Source organism: Pteropus alecto, unplaced genomic scaffold (genome assembly GCF_000325575.1).
Source record: "Pteropus alecto unplaced genomic scaffold, ASM32557v1 scaffold115, whole genome shotgun sequence".
Taxonomy (NCBI): Eukaryota; Metazoa; Chordata; class Mammalia; order Chiroptera; family Pteropodidae; genus Pteropus; species Pteropus alecto.
The window spans coordinates 4,124,578-4,144,185 of NW_006436814.1; the positions used below are offsets into that span (position 1 = coordinate 4,124,578).

Genomic DNA, 19,608 nt, shown 5'->3' on the forward strand with positions numbered 1-19,608 from the left:
ATGTTTGCTTGGATCTTCCTGATGTTATTTCAGACTGGATTTAAATAATAGTGACATAAGAATTCATTTGCATGAAGGGCCCTCAGACTGCCCCAGATTTGCTGATTCACTAGAATGATTCAGAGAAAAAAGGAATGTAGGGCACAAGTTCTACTTAAGAAGACTTGTTTAATTCCTCCAGCAACAAATTGCAATATCACTTGTGAAGTGTTGTCTATCAAAGTAACTCATTAGATACTCAGTACCCAAGGTTTTATTGGGGTGGTCACGCAGGCACCATTACATAGCACATACTGGAATTCCAGGCTCCTTGAAAGAAGCAGGTGTACAACATAAATGACATTTTTTTCACATACAACCTTGGCACAGAAAACCACTTTTATTAGTATTGGAACAGTGGGAACACTCTGAATTCAAGTTTCCAGATGCCAACTCTAAGGCAGGCCTTTCTAAGGATAGCAGTCTCAGGCCTGGTATATTCATTCTTCACGGCATCCCTGTCTTTTATTTCCGTTTTTAAAAAATTAAACTTATGGGGTCACATTGGTTAATAAAATTGTATAGGGTTCAAGTATACAATTCTGTAAGTCACCACCTGTGTATTTCATTGTGTGTTCACCACTCAAGGTCAAGTCTCCTTCCGTCACCATATCGTTGACTCCCTTTACCCTTTTCTAATTCCCCTCACCCCCCTCTCCCCCCATACTGTTATTTGTGTCTATGAGTTTTTGTTTGTCTTATTTGTTCATTTGTTGCTTTCAGTTTTATATCTCACACATAAGTGAAATTATATGGTTCTTAACTTTTTCCATCTGACGTTTTTCTTAGCATGATATTCTAAAGATCCATCTGTGTTGTGGCAAATGGCAGTATCTCATCTTATCTTATGGCTGAGCAATATTCCATTATATATATGTACTACATCTTCTTTATCCAGTCATCTGTCAAAGGACATTTTGGTTGTTTCCATGTCTTGGTCACCGTGAATAATGCTGCAATGAACATAGGAATACATATAGCTTTATAAAAAAGTTTTCAAATTTTTGGGGTATAGATACCCAAAAGAGGGACTGCTGGGTCATATGGTAGCTATGTTCTTAATTTTTTGAGGAAACTTCATACTGTTTTCCATAGCAGCTGTACCAGTTTACATTCCTACCAGCAATGTATGAGGGTTTCTTTTTCCCCACATCCTCTCCAACATATGTTATTACTTGTCTTGTTGATAATAGCCATTCTAACTGGTATGAGGTAGTATCTCATTTTTGTTTTTTTTTTAAAAAAAATTTTCAGTTGTGTACCTTTGTTTCACTTATGAGTAGAAAGGCCAAAGTTCTTTTGACTTTTTTTTTTTTTTTTTTGCAATTCAAGGTTTAAAACAGTGATTTAAAAATATTTTCCTTTTAATTTGGTAGATATATGATTTCATTCATTTATTAAAATAGGGTTCGTCATTTATAGTTTTTTGTTTCAGATTTTTTTTTCTCTAAACCGAAATAGTGTGTACTTTTTTTGAAATTATAATAGACAATAATACTATACTTTTCTACATTTTAAATTACATGCTTGAGCAATTTTATATTTGACAATTCTTTGTATCTTCCAACATCATAATGCCTTATTGGTTCTTTTCTCAGCACGGTTGCGTGGTGTTCACGATGGTCTGTTCACTGGACAAATAGATGCTGTGGACACTCTCAATGCTACTTATAGAGTAACTTTTGATAGGACAGGGCTTGGAACCCATACCATCCCTGACTACGAAGTTCTTGTAAGTATTTCATAATATATTTGTATATTATGCCTACTAAATATGTTATGTAGAACATTTTTAGAGATTGTTCTTCATGATAGAATCAATGGGTCACAGAGAAAGAGATCCTTAAGGGTTTCAGGTCCTACCTGCTGGCCCCCTGGAGCACAACTGTACTTAAGTCTTCCACATTTTTCAGAAACTAGCATTTCTGTATTGTACCTTACCCACACAGCACCTCTGTGTGACAGAACTGATCACTCCTGACAGTATAATCTTAGAGAATAAGCTATACAAGACTTTTATTCCAGCTGTTTTGTTGAAGTACACTCTTCTTGCAAAATAATTTTAAAAGTATGAAGTAACACTTTTCACTTTAAAATTTGTTCTCTGATTTTATCCTCAGAATTATGCAGGGTAGATGTTAATTATACTCACTTTTCGTATGATGAAACTGAAACATAAATAATTATAAATTAAGTGATTTATTCAAGGCTCTAGAGCTGGTTTCTTACCAGGCTGAGACTAGAACGCAGCTCTTTTGAATTTCTAATACAATCCATTAAGCCGCTGGACCATTATTTCATGATCATGCTTGATTTAGCAATGTCATGGAAATTATATACTTTTCTGATAAGTTAAAATAATCTTAAGAACAAATATAACTCTGCAATCTAATGAAGTTTTTAAAAAGTGAATAATGAGCTCTTTATAACAAAATTATTTGCCTCTAAGCATTATGGAAATTAAATTGTTCACTTTTGGCCTCTCTTTTTTTCATTTCTTTGTTATAAACTTGATTTTAAAGGTTTATGAACTTAAAATTAAAGATCAAAATTTCTTTATCTCCTTAGTACAAAAATAGAAGATTCTTCCTTTTCTAATATGTACTTTTTAAAAACTAAAATTCTCTGTTTATCGTAAGGGTTTCCTTATCAAACAAGGAAAATTCCCCTTTCAAAAAAAGAAAATTGCTTTTCTGTTTCATCAATGTAATTTCCTTTATGAGATCACCCAAATATTCCTCTCCGGCCAGATAAGAGTTGACTTTAATTATAGTAAGTAATCTTCAGGTAGTCTTTAACACAACCAAGGGTGGCCACAGAATAATGTTAATCTTTGATTCTCTGTTTTGATCCTTTGGTCCTTTTTTTTTTTAGTTCTTCTGTTTTGTGGGTTCGACCTTTTGGTAGCAAAGTAGTATTTTCATACTCTGACTTAAGTTCTAGCCCTTTGATCTTTGTAAGATAATATATTCTATGATACATCATGGCATATGAGCTAGTGTATATCTCACGCTGAAATATAATGTTTATAAGACTAAACATTATTGGTAGAGCTCTACAAGTTTTGTGGACTTTTCTCTTTTTTTTCCAAAGAGTAATGAGCCTCATGAGACAATGCCAATTGCTGCCTTTGGACAAAAACAGCGGCCTTCTCGATTTTTTATGACTCCACCACGGTTACATTATACTCCTCCTCTCCAGTCACCAATTACGGTAATATTTTTAAAATGTCATCAGTAATTTAAATGATTGTTATAGATGTGAACTATGTTCTTATGAAATACACATCTATTATAGCAACTTCAGAAGGTGCCCACATGATTTTGAGTTGTCAGATTTTAAATAGGTAAATAGTTGCTTCAACTCCTGGAAATATTTTCCTTTTTGTAGGATTTTTAATATAATATTAATTATAATACAATTTGCTTTTTATCTAAATGTAAGATACTCCCTTTGAATAGTTAAATAATTTCCTTTTATTCCCATAGGATAATGATCCTTTATTAGGACAGTCACCTTGGAGAAATAAAATTTCTGGCTCTGACACTGAAACATTAGGTGGTTTTCCAGTAGAATTCCTTATCCAAGTGGTAAGAACTTCTCTGAATATCTTGGCTATTTGTTAAAAAACTCAATGTCTTTTGTGTTATTAAAGTTGAAACTTTTTCTAGGACCACATATTTTAAAAATATTTAATGATTTTATTGATTTTAAGAATGCTGTTATTTCCAGCAAAGCTTGACGATAAAAGTTATATCAGTCAAAAAAGACTTAAAGGTCTTTTTTGTTGGATTTTTCTTGAGTTTGGTTCTTATTAAGTTTGAATCATAGTCAAACAACATTTGATTTGTTTCTTTTCCTTTTTTGAAAAGAAAAACTACTTTGGCTTGGGATAGAGTATAAATTTAAAAGTTTATATATTATTTCATGTAGCATAATCCATTAAAACATTCAGTGTTACCTTTTGCAGTTGATGTTATTTCAAAGAAAAGTCTTGTCATCTGTGTACATGTATATGGCATTGTGTATTCCTTAATCACGTTATTACATTTCCTTGCAGTATAGAATTTTATTATGCCTTTCGGCTTCCAAAGGTAGATAAGATATTTTTATATGAAAAGTTGAAACTATGAAAAGAACCAAGGCTTATACTTTTCACAAATAGGACACTTGATTTTTAAAGAAATGCTTTCTTTAAATAGTGAAAGTAAAAACAAAGCTAACATGTCATATTTGTGTGTGCGTGTGTGTGTGTGTGTGCGTGTGTGTGAGTGAGACAGAGAGACAGAGAGACAGAGAGAGAGAGAGAAAAGAAAGGAAGGAGAGAGGGAGAGATCCACTGGCAGAGGGAGCCAGAAGCTGTGTACGTACTGCACTGCTTTGAAGTATTGATATTTTTATTGATTTTTAGATGTTTGATATCAGTGCTTAATTTTAACTTCAAAATGTGTAAAGCCTGGTTAAAGACCTACTTGCATTACTATTTTAAGCTGAGAGGTGAAAATAGAAATCCTTTTATGTATTTGTCTTTTGTAATATGTAAGGTTTTATGAAACAGGTTTGTTCTTGTTAATATTAAGCTTTGAAGTAAATAGATATGTAGATGGATATGTTTTTATCTTTTTCCTAATATTTTTCTTATTAAAAATACACAATATTAAAAAATTTTGCAAGTTTCATAAATCATAGTTTATGGTGAATTTTCTTTTTGAGGGAACTTTCTATTCTTGGGGTTAGGGATTTTGAGGAATCTAAAAGGATGGATCCACTTTCTTGGGACTCAGTTTTAAAAAGAATTAAACGGAAACAATGATTTTCTATCAAAAACAAGCAACACAAAACTGAAACAGAAACAAAAGAGAGAACTGCTGCCTTTATCTCATCTTTTACTGCTTCCAACACTAAAAAAATCATACAAATTTCTGTAAAAACTCAGCAACTTAGAGGAAAAAGGAGAGCAGTCCAGAGCTCTAGGCCTACTGAGCACCAGATAAAAGTCTGTGTGAACAAGTACGTAACATATCTCACCAGGCCTGTACCAACTTAGGTCATTTTTTTAGAATTTTTTATATCAAGAATTTAAAGCATATAAGCACACAATTGTGTAATGCACATATATGTACCCATCATCTGGCCGTAATAGTATCAACAACTCCTATCCAGTCCTATTTCATCTTTACTCTCACCTACTTTCTCCCTTTTGTGTTATTTGGATGCAGATACCAGACATCATATCATTTACCTGTAAATATTTTATCATGTATCTCTAAGAGATAAGGGCTCTTTAAAAAATATATATATATATAACTAGAATACCATTATTACACCTAAAAAATTAATTTAAATGTCTTAATATTATCAAATATCTAATCAATATTTAAATTTTTTCAGTTGGCTCTGAAATGCTGAATGTTCTTTTTCCCCAAATAACTTATTTGTTGAAGAAACTGGGTTATTTGGCCATAGAGTCTCCCACAATCTGTGTCCCGATAGGAGACTCTTACTGTGTTATCTTTTTTTTATATGTTAGCTGCCACTGATTATCAGCGCCTAAATCCATTCATTCACTAGGATTGTAAAAAGATGTTATTCTCATTCTATCATTCCTTCTTCATTTATTAGCTGAAATAATTTTATAAAGAAAAATTTCCCCTAATCTGTTACTTGCTTACCTAATGGTATGGTTTGTATGGGAAAGGCAAGATAAATGCTTGATGTTTTGCTTTCCAGTTTGTAAAATAATGAGTTTGGTCACTAGCATTCTCTAACAATGGTTAATTTTTTTAAGATAGCAGTATGAACTCATGGATTTTAACATATTTGTGCTTTAGTCCATTGTAGTTAGTATTCTTTTTTTTTTTTTCTTTGTAGTTAATATTCTTATTGGTCCACAAATTGTCGCAGTGAAAGCTTGTTCAGGTTGGCTCCTTAGTCCTTTTGACATGTCCTGGTTGCAGTGGACTTTAAATAATATTTTCATATCAGCTAATCAGATTTATAAAATAAAAAGCCTGTGCTATGTTTATATTGAAACACTAAAATCTGCTGCTAAAATATCTTAGTGAAAAATCGGAAATCTGATGTCTAACTGATTTACTTAAATGCCTCTATTTGTTCTAAAACATCTCTTTTCTTCCTGTAGACTAAACTATCAAAAATTCTCATGATTAAAAAGGAACATATCAAGAAATTAAGGGAAATGAATACAGAAGCAGAAAAATTGGTAAGGATTCTTTTTTCTTTGCTTGTCTAATTATAAAATAGTGGGGACTTCTATATCTAAGGATTTTAAAATATTTTATGGAAGAAAACCTTGAGATTTTTAACTCTTCTTTTGCTATTACTATCTCTGGTTACACTGAATGCATGCTAAGTAAATAAGCAATGCAGTACAGTTTATATTACCCCAGACCTCATTGTGCCATTGACTGTACAGTTGAATAGGATTAATGGGTATATTAGGTTCTTTGACAGTTTGCATGAGTGTAGAATCTCTAGCATTGGTGCCTCTAACTAAGGAAGCTATATTAACAGAGGTTATTAGAAGTTATTCAGAATAAATAAATCAGGAAATATGTAAGTTGGCATCTTCAGGTTATCTTGACAGAGTTCATATCCTATTTTATTAGTCTAATGAGTCCAAAAATATGAGACTCAATTTTATTCATAGGAGAGAATTATCAGAGTTTTTTTAAAAATGTAAAAAATACTTAAAGTTTTTGAACTGTATCAAAAGTCATAACTTGCTTATAGATTTATAGGATGACAAATAGATTTCATCTCAAGTACCATCTCCAATTCATTGGAAATGGCTGCATGAAAATAAGGGAGAGCCCAGTGACTGGATTCAAGGGGGCAAAGTGCTATAGCTAATTACCAGTCTGTTATACGTATAGGAAGAGGGAGTTGTGGCATTAGTCATCTCTGGTATGGTATTAAGGGGTAGGTGTGGGTAAACAGCTGGACAAGTAGATACCTAACTGAATGGGGAACAATCCTCTTTCAGGGTTAGAGTTTGTTTTTTTTTAATCTGAACATGACAATTATCTAATTCGAACCCATCATTTTATGGAATTGGAAACTGAAGACCAAAAATATCAAGGGATCTCAGTCTAAGATTATACTGCTATTTAGTGATACAGATACGAGAACAGGCTTTGTGGCTCTGGTTTAACTCATTTAGGCACAATATGAAATTAGTATTATCAGATGCACAGGCATCAAGGATTGAAAAATTTAGCCATGACTATTGCCATTACATATCCTAAACATTAAAATATATGCATTTGCTTCTTTCCTACTGGACTTTAATTCTTATCTTGGTTTCCATTAGTTTTACTTCTCACCTTTATTCTATGCCTTTTCAATGTTCCCCCACTATATTTCCTTTGATTATTTCATCATCTCTTTCATATTTATTTCACTTTCATATCACTAGTCGCTAGGATATTTCCCTGTGGCTAGGATCCATACCTTTAACTACTGGGCTTGCCTTAACTTGGTCAGTGTTACCTACTTTTAAATAGAGACGTATTTTGATGTTGGCTTGGCTTCTTGACATTTGAGAGCTTTGTAGAAGTCTAGTTGGTTTGATATATTTTATTATTTGTTTTGTTTTATTTATGATAAAAATAATTCCCATTATAAAAATTCAAATATTATAAAACTTTAATGAGGAAAACAATTCTTTATAAACCCTCCCTAATAGAGAAATATTATTTAATTTAGCATATATTATAAGTATGTTTATATATTTGGCATATGGATTCTTCCTGTATGCATATACTATCATATGTGGTTTTGAAAATTATTTTCTAACAAAAATGGAATTATGTTATTATATATTGACTTATCTCAGTCTTTTAAAGTTTCGGTATTGTACCATCAATTAAATAATCTATTAATAGGTATTTGGGTCATTTCCATTATTTTACTAAAATAGTGCTGTAGAAAATATCCTTGTCCATATAGTTTTGTGTATTTATATCTATTTGTAAGATAATTGTTAGAAAGTAGAATGACTAGGTCAAAGTCTATGAACACTTTAAAGATTTAATGAAATTTCTAATTTAAATTGGTAGACTAAACACGTTTTCTTCCTATTCCTTACAATTCCACACAGAAAAAAGTACAAAAGAAATAAATAGAATAGACAGTAGACTACTTATTAACAATGTATGAAAGATTTAAAATTTTTTTCTGACATGTTGTTGCATGAAACAAAAACCATGGCTAAACGCTGCATGTTAAAACCCTGAAGAGGCTCGAGTCGCAGAGTTGCAAATATGATGGAGTGCAGAAGTGAGATGCAGTGTTTAAAAAGGAATCGATTCAGTGTCTGTTACATTTCCTTCATTCCAGTGACAAAACTTAAATACGATATCTACCCAAGTTAAAAGGAGAAAATGAAACAGATACTCCTCTAAAGAATTTGAACATACCATTTGGGAAAAAGTAAGGCTTCTTCTGCTTTTGGTAATGGTAGACTAGGTAATTTGGATTAATTTTTCTAATCCAAATAGTTGAGAACTATTTCTTCTGGAATAAAATATAAAAGTAACCTGCTTGAAGTCACTGGAGTATTAACAAGGCATTAAAGAATTATAGGGATAGATCTAAAAATAAGTAAACTCAGAAAGGGGAACCTGACATTTTGTGTTTCTTTTATGCTCGGGGCTTTGGCAAATTTCAGAAAAGGTGGCATAGAAGTGGATGGAGTAGCATTCTTGAAAGGTTTACAAGGGTGAAGAGGACAAAAATTAGAGCCCAGAGACCCAACAAGGGTTGGGGTAAACTGCCAAACCTTTCATGCTATGGATTGGAACCCCAGAAAGCAACATCGGCCTAGCTTCAAATCATCTCATCTCTTGAAACGGAATTAAGATGATTATGGAAATGTAGAGCCTTAAGCAGCCCACCAGAAGTAAATATAAGTCCTCTTAGAGGCATATAACATCATACTGGGCCTCAAATTGTTTCTATATTTTTAATATACAGTGTCTGAGACTCAATTTTAATTCCCAGATATAATAGGAGACAAGGTCACCCTAACAAAAACAAAAGAAAGTAGACAAATGGCAGACTCCAGATAATGGAATTTTTAGGCATAGATTTTAAGTGCTTAATTTGTTTAAAGAGATTAGAAAAACTTGAGAATTTTAAAAAGAGAACTGGAAACAACAAAAAGGACCAAATGAAAACTAGAAATAAACTATAGCAATCAAAATTAAGAACTCAGTTGGTAGATACAACCACAGCAGATTATGAACAGCTAAAGAAAGAGCTAGTAAATAAAAATAGATCAAAAGAAAATGGAGAGAAAAATGAATGTAAGATACAGAAGAGAGGATAAGATAAATAGGGATATAGTGAGCAGTCTAATATGTCTAATGGAATAGCAGAAGGAGAAGAGAAAGACAATGGGACAGGACGATGTTGAGAGAGAATGACTGAGAACATTCTAAAACTGTCCAAAAAAAAAAAAAACCGGCCATAGATTCACAGATTCAAGAAGCCCCGTGAATCCCAGTGGGATAAAAGGTAATGACTCCTAGGCACATCAGAGTAAAAATGCTGAAAACTAAACACAAAGTGAAAAATGTTTAGAACTACCCAGAGCTAAGTGGAGGTAAGGGAGTTCTTTCAAAAGAGCAACAGTTTGACAGCCGGCCTCTCCACAAAACCCATGAAGGACAAAAGAGAATGGAATGACGTCTTCGTAGGGCTGAAACTAAAATTACTACTAACTTAGATCTCTATTCCCAGGAAAAATTCCTTCATGGTGAAGTTAATATAAGGACATTTGTAGACAGATTTATAGAATTTGTTACCAAAATACCTATACTAAAGGAAATAATAAAGTTTTGTTCAAGCAGAAGAAAAAACTTGAAGTTTTTTTTTCAAGAAACTTGGTTTCAGAAATGAATGAGGAAAACAAAAAGAGTAAACACATGGATTATAAAATAAAAATAATATAAACTATAAAATAATCCCTGTGGTATTTAAAATAAAAAGACTTAAAACTACAACCCAACAATTGCCTATTGGTCAGGGTACGGGGTGTGTATATACATGTAGACTTTGATAAATCAAGGGTATACATTTTAAACTCTAAGGTACCTATTTAAATAATAATAAAAGATGAATAACAAGCAAATTGGGGATGTGAGTGGAAGATTGAAACAGTGAAAATCGTTCAGTCCTTCCAAAAGAAGACAAGAAAGGAAAGAAAAAAAAATGACGCCAAACAAGTGAGACACATAGGGAATTAGTAAGATGGTAGATTTAAATGTAAATATATCAGTAATAAATAAAAGTGGACTAAATTTTTTGAGTTAAAAAAAGCAAAGATTGCCAAACTAGCTGAAAAATAAAACCCAACTCTGTGATGTATACAAGAGACACATTTAATATAAAAGGACCCTGAAAGGATAAAGTTTTAAATGTATGAAAAAATAGAGTTTTAAAATAACAACAGAAGGTCTTATAGCTATATTAATACCTGATGGTAAAGTTTAGGGCAACAAATATGACAGGATATAAAACTGTGTTTCCTAATGATGAAAGGTTTAATTCACCAGATAGTATTGGATATAAAGAGGTGTGCTTCCTGATGATCAAAGGTTTAATTTCAAAATTTATAATTTGAAATTTATATGTTCCTAATAACTCAGCCTCCAGATATATAAAGCAAAAATTGGCAAAACTCAACGAAAAAAGACAGACTTACTATTGTAGTGGGACAATTTTGATAGCCCTCTTAGTATTTTATAAAAACAGTCAAAAAATCAATTAGTATATAGATTTGTAAAACAACAGTTAACAAACTTGATTTCATTAGCATGTGCACAATATTATACTTGACAACTGCAGTATACTTCTCATTTCAAGCCCACGTAGAATATTTACAAAAATTAATTATATGTTGGCCCTGAATCATATTTCAGCAAATTTCAAGATGATTAGAGTTCTCCAGAATGTTCTCTGATCACAGTGCAAATAAGCTTAGAAGTTAATAATAAAAGTATAAAAACTCTCATGCTTGAAAAATTTTTAATGTAGTGCTAATAAACTGTTGGTCAAAGAATAAATTATAAAGGAGACTGAAAATGGCTTGAATGGTGTTGAAAATTATATACATCAAAACTTTAGGATGCAACTGTGCCTATTTTGAAATAAAAGAATACGTTCAAATTGAAGAAAGACTGAAAAATCAGCAAGTTATCCATCCCAAGAAGTTAGAGTAAGAAAAGATATTAATAGAAAACAAATCTGAAATAGGGATGATTAACAGAGTTAGAATTGGTGCATATGGAATTTACAAAAAATATAGAACATTGGTCTGGTAAAGTCTCCTGGAATTTTGGAAAACTTAATTGTTTATCTCTACCCAGCAAAAGCAAACTAAAGCCAAAGAATGTAGTCAAAATATGAAATTCTGTTTAAACTTTCTATTTGTAAAGTGAAGGGGGAAAATTATGTTAAAATAGTTCAGTTATGATACAACAAGGACAAATTTCTCAGTCCTACACCAGAGAAGTTTCTGTTAAGTTCATTCAGAGTTAAAACTTTGAGCTACCATTTCTTGGCCAATTATATAGTACATTAAAGTCCATGAAAGTTTGTCTAAGATTATTAATTTCAGTATGCTTTTTCTATTTTGGATTATTAAAATTTAAAAATACACATACAGCATTCACAAAGAAATTAATAGTGCACATGCAATTTATTAAAATAAATTTGAATTGCCTCAGCAATATATAAAAGTAGATACTGAACTAATAGTCTCAGTCTCTCATAATTGCTTTCCACCTTGAAAATTTGTCTTGTTCTACATGGACATTAATAATTTAAGAGTAAGAGAGGGGATTTATCTCAGAGTTCTTTTGCCCATTTTTAAAATAGTATATTAGTGGTTCTGGGAAACTCTGTGCTCCTTCCCTCTCTCATATCCACCACTGTGAAAGTTTATTTTCTTGCCCTGAATTTACTATCAAATTGTCCTTACCATGTTTGTTAGTCCTCTTTTATTTTGGGGATTATGGGTCTCTGCAGAAATATGCTCACCAGTTAACCAGTCTTCAAAATAGAAGTCATATCATGTGTCATAGTCAACATGTATGTGGCAGCTAAAGCACACTAGTTGATTCTAGAATTGATAGAAAACCACGCTTAATTATAGTAACATTTTTTAAAGGACAGGTTTTTTTATAACAGCTTTATTGAGATGTTATCCACATACCATACAATTCCCCCATCTACAGTAATTGGACAGTTCAGTGGCTTTTAGTTTACAGTTCAGTTCACAGGTTGTGCAGCCATCGTGACAATCAATTTTAGAGCATTTTCATCGTTCTCAAAAGAAATCCCATACCTTTAAGCAGCCACTCCTCATTTCCTCTCCAATACCACCTGCCTCACCTAGGCAGCCACTAATCTAATTTCTGTCTGCCGAGATATTTAATGAAAATAGAATCATACAATATGTGATCCTAGAAAATCTAAAGGAATCTGCAGACAAATTATTAGAATTAATAAGTGAGTTTAGCAAAGTTGCTGGATTTAATGTCAGTTTTTTACAGAAAGCAGTTGTTTCTATATAAGTAAATAGGCAGTTAGAAAAGGAAATTTCAAAAAATACTATTTAAAATTACATATCTTAATATAAATATGTTATATTAAACTTGTATATAGAAAATTAATGTTGACAGAAATTAAAGAAGACCTAAATAAAAAGAGAAATATATCCATGATTTCAGATACAATATTTTTAATACTTAAGGGTAAGAGCTTTTTAAATGGATAAATAGAATATAAAAAGCAATATTCATAAAGGAAAAGATTAATAAATTGAACTACATTAAAATTAAGAACCTCTGTTCATTAAAAATACAACTATAGGAAAATAAAATACAAACCACAGAATGGAAGGAAATATTTGCAGCACATAGAAGTGACAAAAAGCTTACATCCAGAATATGTAAAAAACTGTCATCAATCGGAAAAAGATCTGCAGCCTAATAGAAAACAGGAAAAAAATTGAACAGATTTTTTAAAAAGTATATTCAAATGTGCAAAAAAGATTTTTTGAAAAAGATATCCAACCTAATTAGTAATCAGAGAAATGCAGATTAATACTACAGTGTAATACCACTCACATCCTCTGAAGTGACTAATATTCAGACTTACAGTGTCAAAGATTGGCAAAGATGTGAAGTAGCCGGAACTTTCTTATGCCATCACTTTGGGAAACTTGCTCTATCGACTAAAACTAAGTACGTGCACCTAAGTACAAGTTGTCATAGCAGCACTATTCATATTGGCCAAAAACTAGAAGCAACCTAAATGCCCAATAACAAATAGAACAGTAGAATGGGTGAATATATCATATTTCTGCAAAAGAATACTATACAGCAATGAATGAATTAACTACAGATATATATAACAGTGTGATGAATCTCACAAACTTAATGTTAACTGAAAGAAGCCAGAAATAAATATATACTGTATGATTGCATTTTATATAAAGTTCAAAAACTATAATGTTTGATGTCAGGGTAATGGTTACTTTGGAGAAAGAAGAGAAATAATTGTAAAATGACATATGGAGAGCTTCTGGAGTGCTAGCGATGCTCTATTGTTTGATCTGGCTGGATTTATTCCATTATTATTTTCTCCAACTTTGTTAAGCTATAATTGATGTACAGTAAACTGTACCTATTTGAAATGTACAGTTTGGTCAGATGTATGTATACATGCATATATACATATACACCGGTGAAACCACGGCAAACTAGATTACAAATATTTCTATTTTCTACCCTCCCCCCTAGATTTCCCCAAGCCCTTTGTAATTTATTCCTCCCTCTACCCTAGGCTCCAAGCAACCACTGATCTGCTTTCTGTCATTATAGTTTGCATTTTTTAGAATTTATACAAAAGAAAGTATATAGTAAGTACTCTTTTATGCCTGGTTTCTTTCATTCAGTAGAACAATTTTGATTCATCCACTTGGTTATGTGCTTCAAAATTTACACAACATTGTTTCTTTTTTGTTTTATTCTGTCATAATGAGAATATATTCATGTAATAAATATTTTTCAATTTATTTTAAAAGATCCTTGTCCCTTAAGCCATTTTTTGTTCTATGGTATAAATCCCCTTACAATTCTGCATCCTCTGCTCTGGATTAAAATGTAGAGCCCAGATCGGATATAATGTTCCAGGTTACGTCAGACTCTAATACTTAATCCAGTGGAACTGTTATTATACAGTAGCTAGGCACTGTGTACTTGCAGTTTAGATTGACATTAGCCCTATTACAGTAATGACTTATATAACTTTATGGCCAGCTAAAACCCACACAACCCTTACACCTGAACTGCTAAATCTGGCATTTTCCATCTTATCCCCTAAAAGCAAGTCTTCATATAGAACGTTTGTCTTCAGCATCACTTTATAAGCCACACAAGAAAATCATTAGTTATTATACCTTGTTTTTGACTAAAAGTTGTATTAGGTATAAGTTATTTCATATGGTTCAACTAATATCTGACTTCATGCCTCATCTTATTCATGCAGACCTAACTCAACATCATATTCTTGCAGTTTTTAAAAATTATATGTATAAAACCTGAATGTATTACAAAAAATTACTGTTCTTATCGAATTTGATGTGTATTTTTCCTTCTATTTTTGTACATATGAGTACCTATAGAATGTATACTGTTGGATTTTTTAGGGTAGTGGCACATTTTTTAAATAAATGTTATACTAAGTAACATTCTGCTTTCCATTTCACAGCATCAGTGAATGTAGATCATCCTTTCCAATCTTAGATATTGCAAGATTATTAAATTGTTAGCAATCATGGTTAAAAAATCGTTCATTGACTTATTTTACATTTCTAAGGCTTCTAGTGGAAGATGTTATAGTACAGAAAATTTTAATTGTAATGTGCTCAAATATACCAATATTTTCCCTTTTCTAATTTTTTTGTATTTTGTTAAAAATAGCTTTTCTACCCCTTGTTCATAAACATATTCTTCTGTTTTTTCTTGTAATACTTTTATAGTTATTTTTTTGTTTAGATCTTCAGTCTATCCTAAAATTACTTTTATGAATGTGAGCAAGATCTAACTTTATTTTTTCGTAAATAGTTAATAATCCCAATTTATTAATAGTTCATCTTTTCTCACTGATTTGAAAGGGCAACTTTATTATAGTCTAAATTCTCATTATGTACACACACACACACACACACACACACACACACACACACACACACACACACACACACACTGTGCCAGGTACATGGGAATTTAACGTATATTAGAGACTGCCTGCTATCCTGTTCCATTGATATATTTGTCTCCCGTGCCAGTACCACACAGTTTAGTCTGACATCTACCAATACAAGTTCCCTGTTTGTCCTCCCCTTTCAAAACTGGTTTGCTTATTTCTCTATTATACTTCATAGTATGAATATTTAAAAACAAGGGAAAACATTTGTCATCCTTGAGGATATTCAGATGTGCTGAAGACTTTGAGAACAGTTTAAAAAAAGAGGGCTCCAAAAGTATTTTGAGAGGTTGGGAGATAAAGCCAGATGATAATTTTGAAGGGGATGATATCCATTTTGTTTTAAGGTGGTTTTTTTAATAGTTCATTAGTCACTTTATTTTATTATCTAAGGTATTAGCCATCTCCCAACTTTGTACATTTTGATGTGTGTATATAAAGTTCTTGTATGTTTTTATTTAAATAACTCATAAAAATATCGAACACAGAAGTTGAGGATCAAGGTTTTTGACACTTCTCCTCAGTTCTGTGCAAGATGATACAGAGCCTTTAATATTTGATTTTGATTAACTAGTCCTGAGTCTGCCAAATTATACCCTTGGTCTCAAGAAAAGACTTGATCAGGTGCTTAAATTCAACACTATGTCCTCAGTAATCCCCAGTCCAACCCAACAGGGAAATGAAGTTAAATTCACTATGTCCTATTTATCCTTGCATTCTTATACAATACTAATCTTTTGGATAGTGCAGTGGGCTTAACTCCACAGAAACTGAGGCTTAGGAAGAGAAAACAATTCAGGAAGCACCAGTGGTAAACTAAGAGTAGGGTGTCCTGGTTATGATTCCAGGCTTGTATAAAACTTATCCCTTGCTTACTCTCCCTATGAAATTCTCTCCTTGCCTCCTCTTTCATTGCATCAGATCCGTAGTAGCAGAGGAATTCTTAGCCATGCAGTCTGGCTTCACATCCTGCATGCTTACCACTTACTGGCTGTGGTAGGTGGGCCTCCGAGTTCTCATATGTAAAATGCAAATAATAATTATAGTTCCCTTCTCATAGGGTTATTGCAAGGATTCAGTGAGACCCCATTAAACACTGAGAATAGTGCCTGGCACCGTAGATGTAGTCAAAACATGTTAGCCATCTTCATCATCATCATTATTAAGTCATTAGCACATTACATTTAACTTTCTTTGGCCTCAGTTTTCCCATTCGTAAAATGACGAGGTTGCATTAGATGATTTCTAAGGTTTCTGTTAGCTCAAACAATTACAATCTATGTTTTGGTGCTCAGGTAAGTAGTTTATCCCTACAGTCTAGGTATACTTTCCTTCCTTAACTATACTTCCTAGAAGAAGCAGTTGGACCTCCCTAGTACATGATGATCTGCTTTCTCAGAAATCCTGTGGAAAAAGAAATGTGGTTAACTTTGGCTTGACTGGAGAAGTCTCATTGCAGCGCTTGTAGCTGGAATGGAATGTAAAGTGTAATTTATTGGAGGTATAGTGAAGAGAGGAAAGGAATTGGAATCAAAGTGCATTTACACTTATTGTTAGGAAACAAATATGGAATGATGGCAATGATGGTAACAGTTCATGTTTATGGAGCATTTTCTTTGTGGGAGGCAGTATGCTAGCATGTATTATTTCATTTATTCTTTGCCGTAATCTCATTAGGTATTTATTCTTATCCCCATTTTACAGATGAGAAAACTAAAGCACAGATTAAGGAACTTGCTTAAGGTCAAACAGCTAGTAGGTGATAGAGTTGGCATTTGAACATATACAATCTGATTCTAGCACCCATGCTCTTAACCATTACACTATATTGAATCCACTCCAGATGGAGAATCAGTTGAGTTTAAATAACTAGAACACTTCAAATGAGTACATAAAATTCTTTACTGACTTTGTATTTTGAAAAATGACAAATTTATGAAAAAATCGAAAGACTAATATAAGGAATAGGTATATAGAATCAACAATTTACTTCATTTATTTTCTCCCTTTAAGATATCCTTTTTTAAAAAAATAAATGGCAGACATCATGATGCTCCTAAGAACAAAGACAATCCCCTAAATAACAATACATAGTACTACTATCACACATGGGAAGTTTAACACTGAACATAGACAATTTCAATAACCTTTAGTTTAGATAAATCAAATCTCCTGTTAATTGAAATTGCACTGCTCAAGAAAACCCTTATCAAAATCTGATTTTTTTTCTGCTCAGAAATCATATTCCATGCCCATTGGCATTGAATTTCAGAGGAGTTATGCAACAATTGTTCTAGAGCTTGAACAGCTGAACAAGGACCTCAACAAAGTTTTGCACAAAGTTCAACAGTACTGCTATGAGGTAGGTAATTTGCATGAATTTCTCTTGAGAGGCTATGCCCTCTACTCTTTTATTTGAAGCTTAATACTGTTACCTTTACATTTTAGAAAATCCAAACTAAGCCATTATCTTTTTAAGGAAAGAAAAAAAAAAAATGACACCAAACAGGTGGGACAAATAGCAGAGAAGTGGTAAGGTGATAGATTGAAATGTAAATATATCAAGAGAAAAACAACAGTTGGCAACCGTCTTGGTAATAATTGGTAAAGGCAAGAATCATCAGTAGATGCCAAAACTGGTGTGTAAAAAAGTTTGATGATGAACAGAATCTTTACATAGCCTCAAAATATCTCTTCAGGAATACTTATTAATTACAAGGGGAGAAATCCATTACTGTGAGAAAATCTGACAGACACTTAACTACCTTAACCAAGCGATCAAAGATAATGTCACCAGTAATGCCTCCTAATCATGATACACTGAGAATAACTCAGCTTCACTTTTGTGATATTCCTGCCGAAACTGCATAATATCAGGCTGATTTTGAGGAAACAGACACAATCCCATTGATGGATATGATATGAAATAATTGGCTGGTACTCTTCAAAAATAGCAAGGTCATGAAAGACTATAGAACTGTTCTAGAATAAAGGACTCTAAAGAGACAGGACAACCAAAATGTATTCAGGGGGAAAATAGCTACATGTAAGACATTATTGAGTCAGTTGATGAAATTTGAATATAGACTTAGAAAAAGATACTATATCAATGTTAAATTTCCTAATTGTAATAATTGCACTATTATGTAAGAGAATATCTTATACTTAAGAAATACAAACTGGAGTATTTAGGGATAAAGAGAATAAGGGAAAAGAATTGTATACATAGACAAACAGAAAGAGATCAAATGTTAAATGGAATAAGTTATAAACAGTGAATCTGGATGACAGGTTATTTGGAGTTTTTTGTTCTGTTGTTTTTTTTTTCCCCCAGAAGTTTGAAATTACATCAAAATTAAAAGTTAACAAAAATATAAAACAATAAAAAAACTTATAGGAGAAAAAAACTAAGGTAGAGTGAGTATCATTTTTGTTATAAATGCTAGTTTTGTAAAAATCCAAATCTGAAAACAGGGCACAAACACAAAGGAATGATCATGGCTCTGTGGATGTACATCTTACATTTCAATCATCTGTATTCAGCTTGCTCCAGACCAGGGGCTCCAACCTGCAGATCAGCCAACAGATATGAGACGGAGGTGTGAGGAAGAAGCACAGGAAATTGTTCGGCATGCAAATTCCTCAACAGGACAGCCCTGTGTTGAAAACGAAAATCTGACAGACTTAATCTCCAGGCTTACAGCTATTTTATTACAAATTAAGGTAAATTTCAGAGAAAATACTTTCTTGATTTTGACATCTAAACAACCTATGCTAATTTGTGGCTAAAAATTTATAACCCATAGATTATGTCAGATATTTTTTGTTTCTATTTGAACTATAATTCAATTAAATTTTGAAATATTTCTTCCTTTAGTGTCTAGCAGAAGGAGGAGACCTGAATTCCTTTGAATTCAAATCACTTACAGATTCATTAAATGATATCAAGAGTACAATAGATGCTTCTAATATCAGGTAATTCATTAGATATACCCTAATTATTTTTATATTAAATTCATAGTGATTTCCAGTACAAGTTTTAAGAGTTATGCACATTTGTGAAGTATTTATATAATTCGTATTCTTTAAATAAATTATAAAAGCTTTTTCAGTTATATCCTGTCTATTGATAAAATAGGAACTTCACATGTATTTTTTATATAAAGGAATCAGAAGACGTAGAAGTAGAGCTTAGAAACAGAGCTTCTCCAATCAGAGAGAGGTTCATCTAGTCCTCCGTGGCTCCTTGCTGCTTTTGAGCATACTTTT

The 19,608-nt window shown here is 32.2% G+C and overlaps 1 protein-coding gene across 1 annotated transcript in view; it reads left to right on the plus strand.

The window, feature by feature from the left end:
• LIN9 (lin-9 DREAM MuvB core complex component) overlaps positions 1 to 19,608 on the plus strand; it is a 43,323-nt gene that overhangs the window by 22,589 nt on the left and 1,126 nt on the right. The window contains exons 8-14 of the mRNA XM_015591262.2: positions 1,638 to 1,771; positions 3,133 to 3,252; positions 3,528 to 3,629; positions 6,182 to 6,262; positions 17,576 to 17,701; positions 18,883 to 19,062; positions 19,217 to 19,314. Coding sequence (XP_015446748.1) covers positions 1,638 to 1,771; positions 3,133 to 3,252; positions 3,528 to 3,629; positions 6,182 to 6,262; positions 17,576 to 17,701; positions 18,883 to 19,062; positions 19,217 to 19,314 — 841 coding nt within the window. The remainder of the gene's footprint in view (positions 1 to 1,637; positions 1,772 to 3,132; positions 3,253 to 3,527; positions 3,630 to 6,181; positions 6,263 to 17,575; positions 17,702 to 18,882; positions 19,063 to 19,216; positions 19,315 to 19,608) is intronic.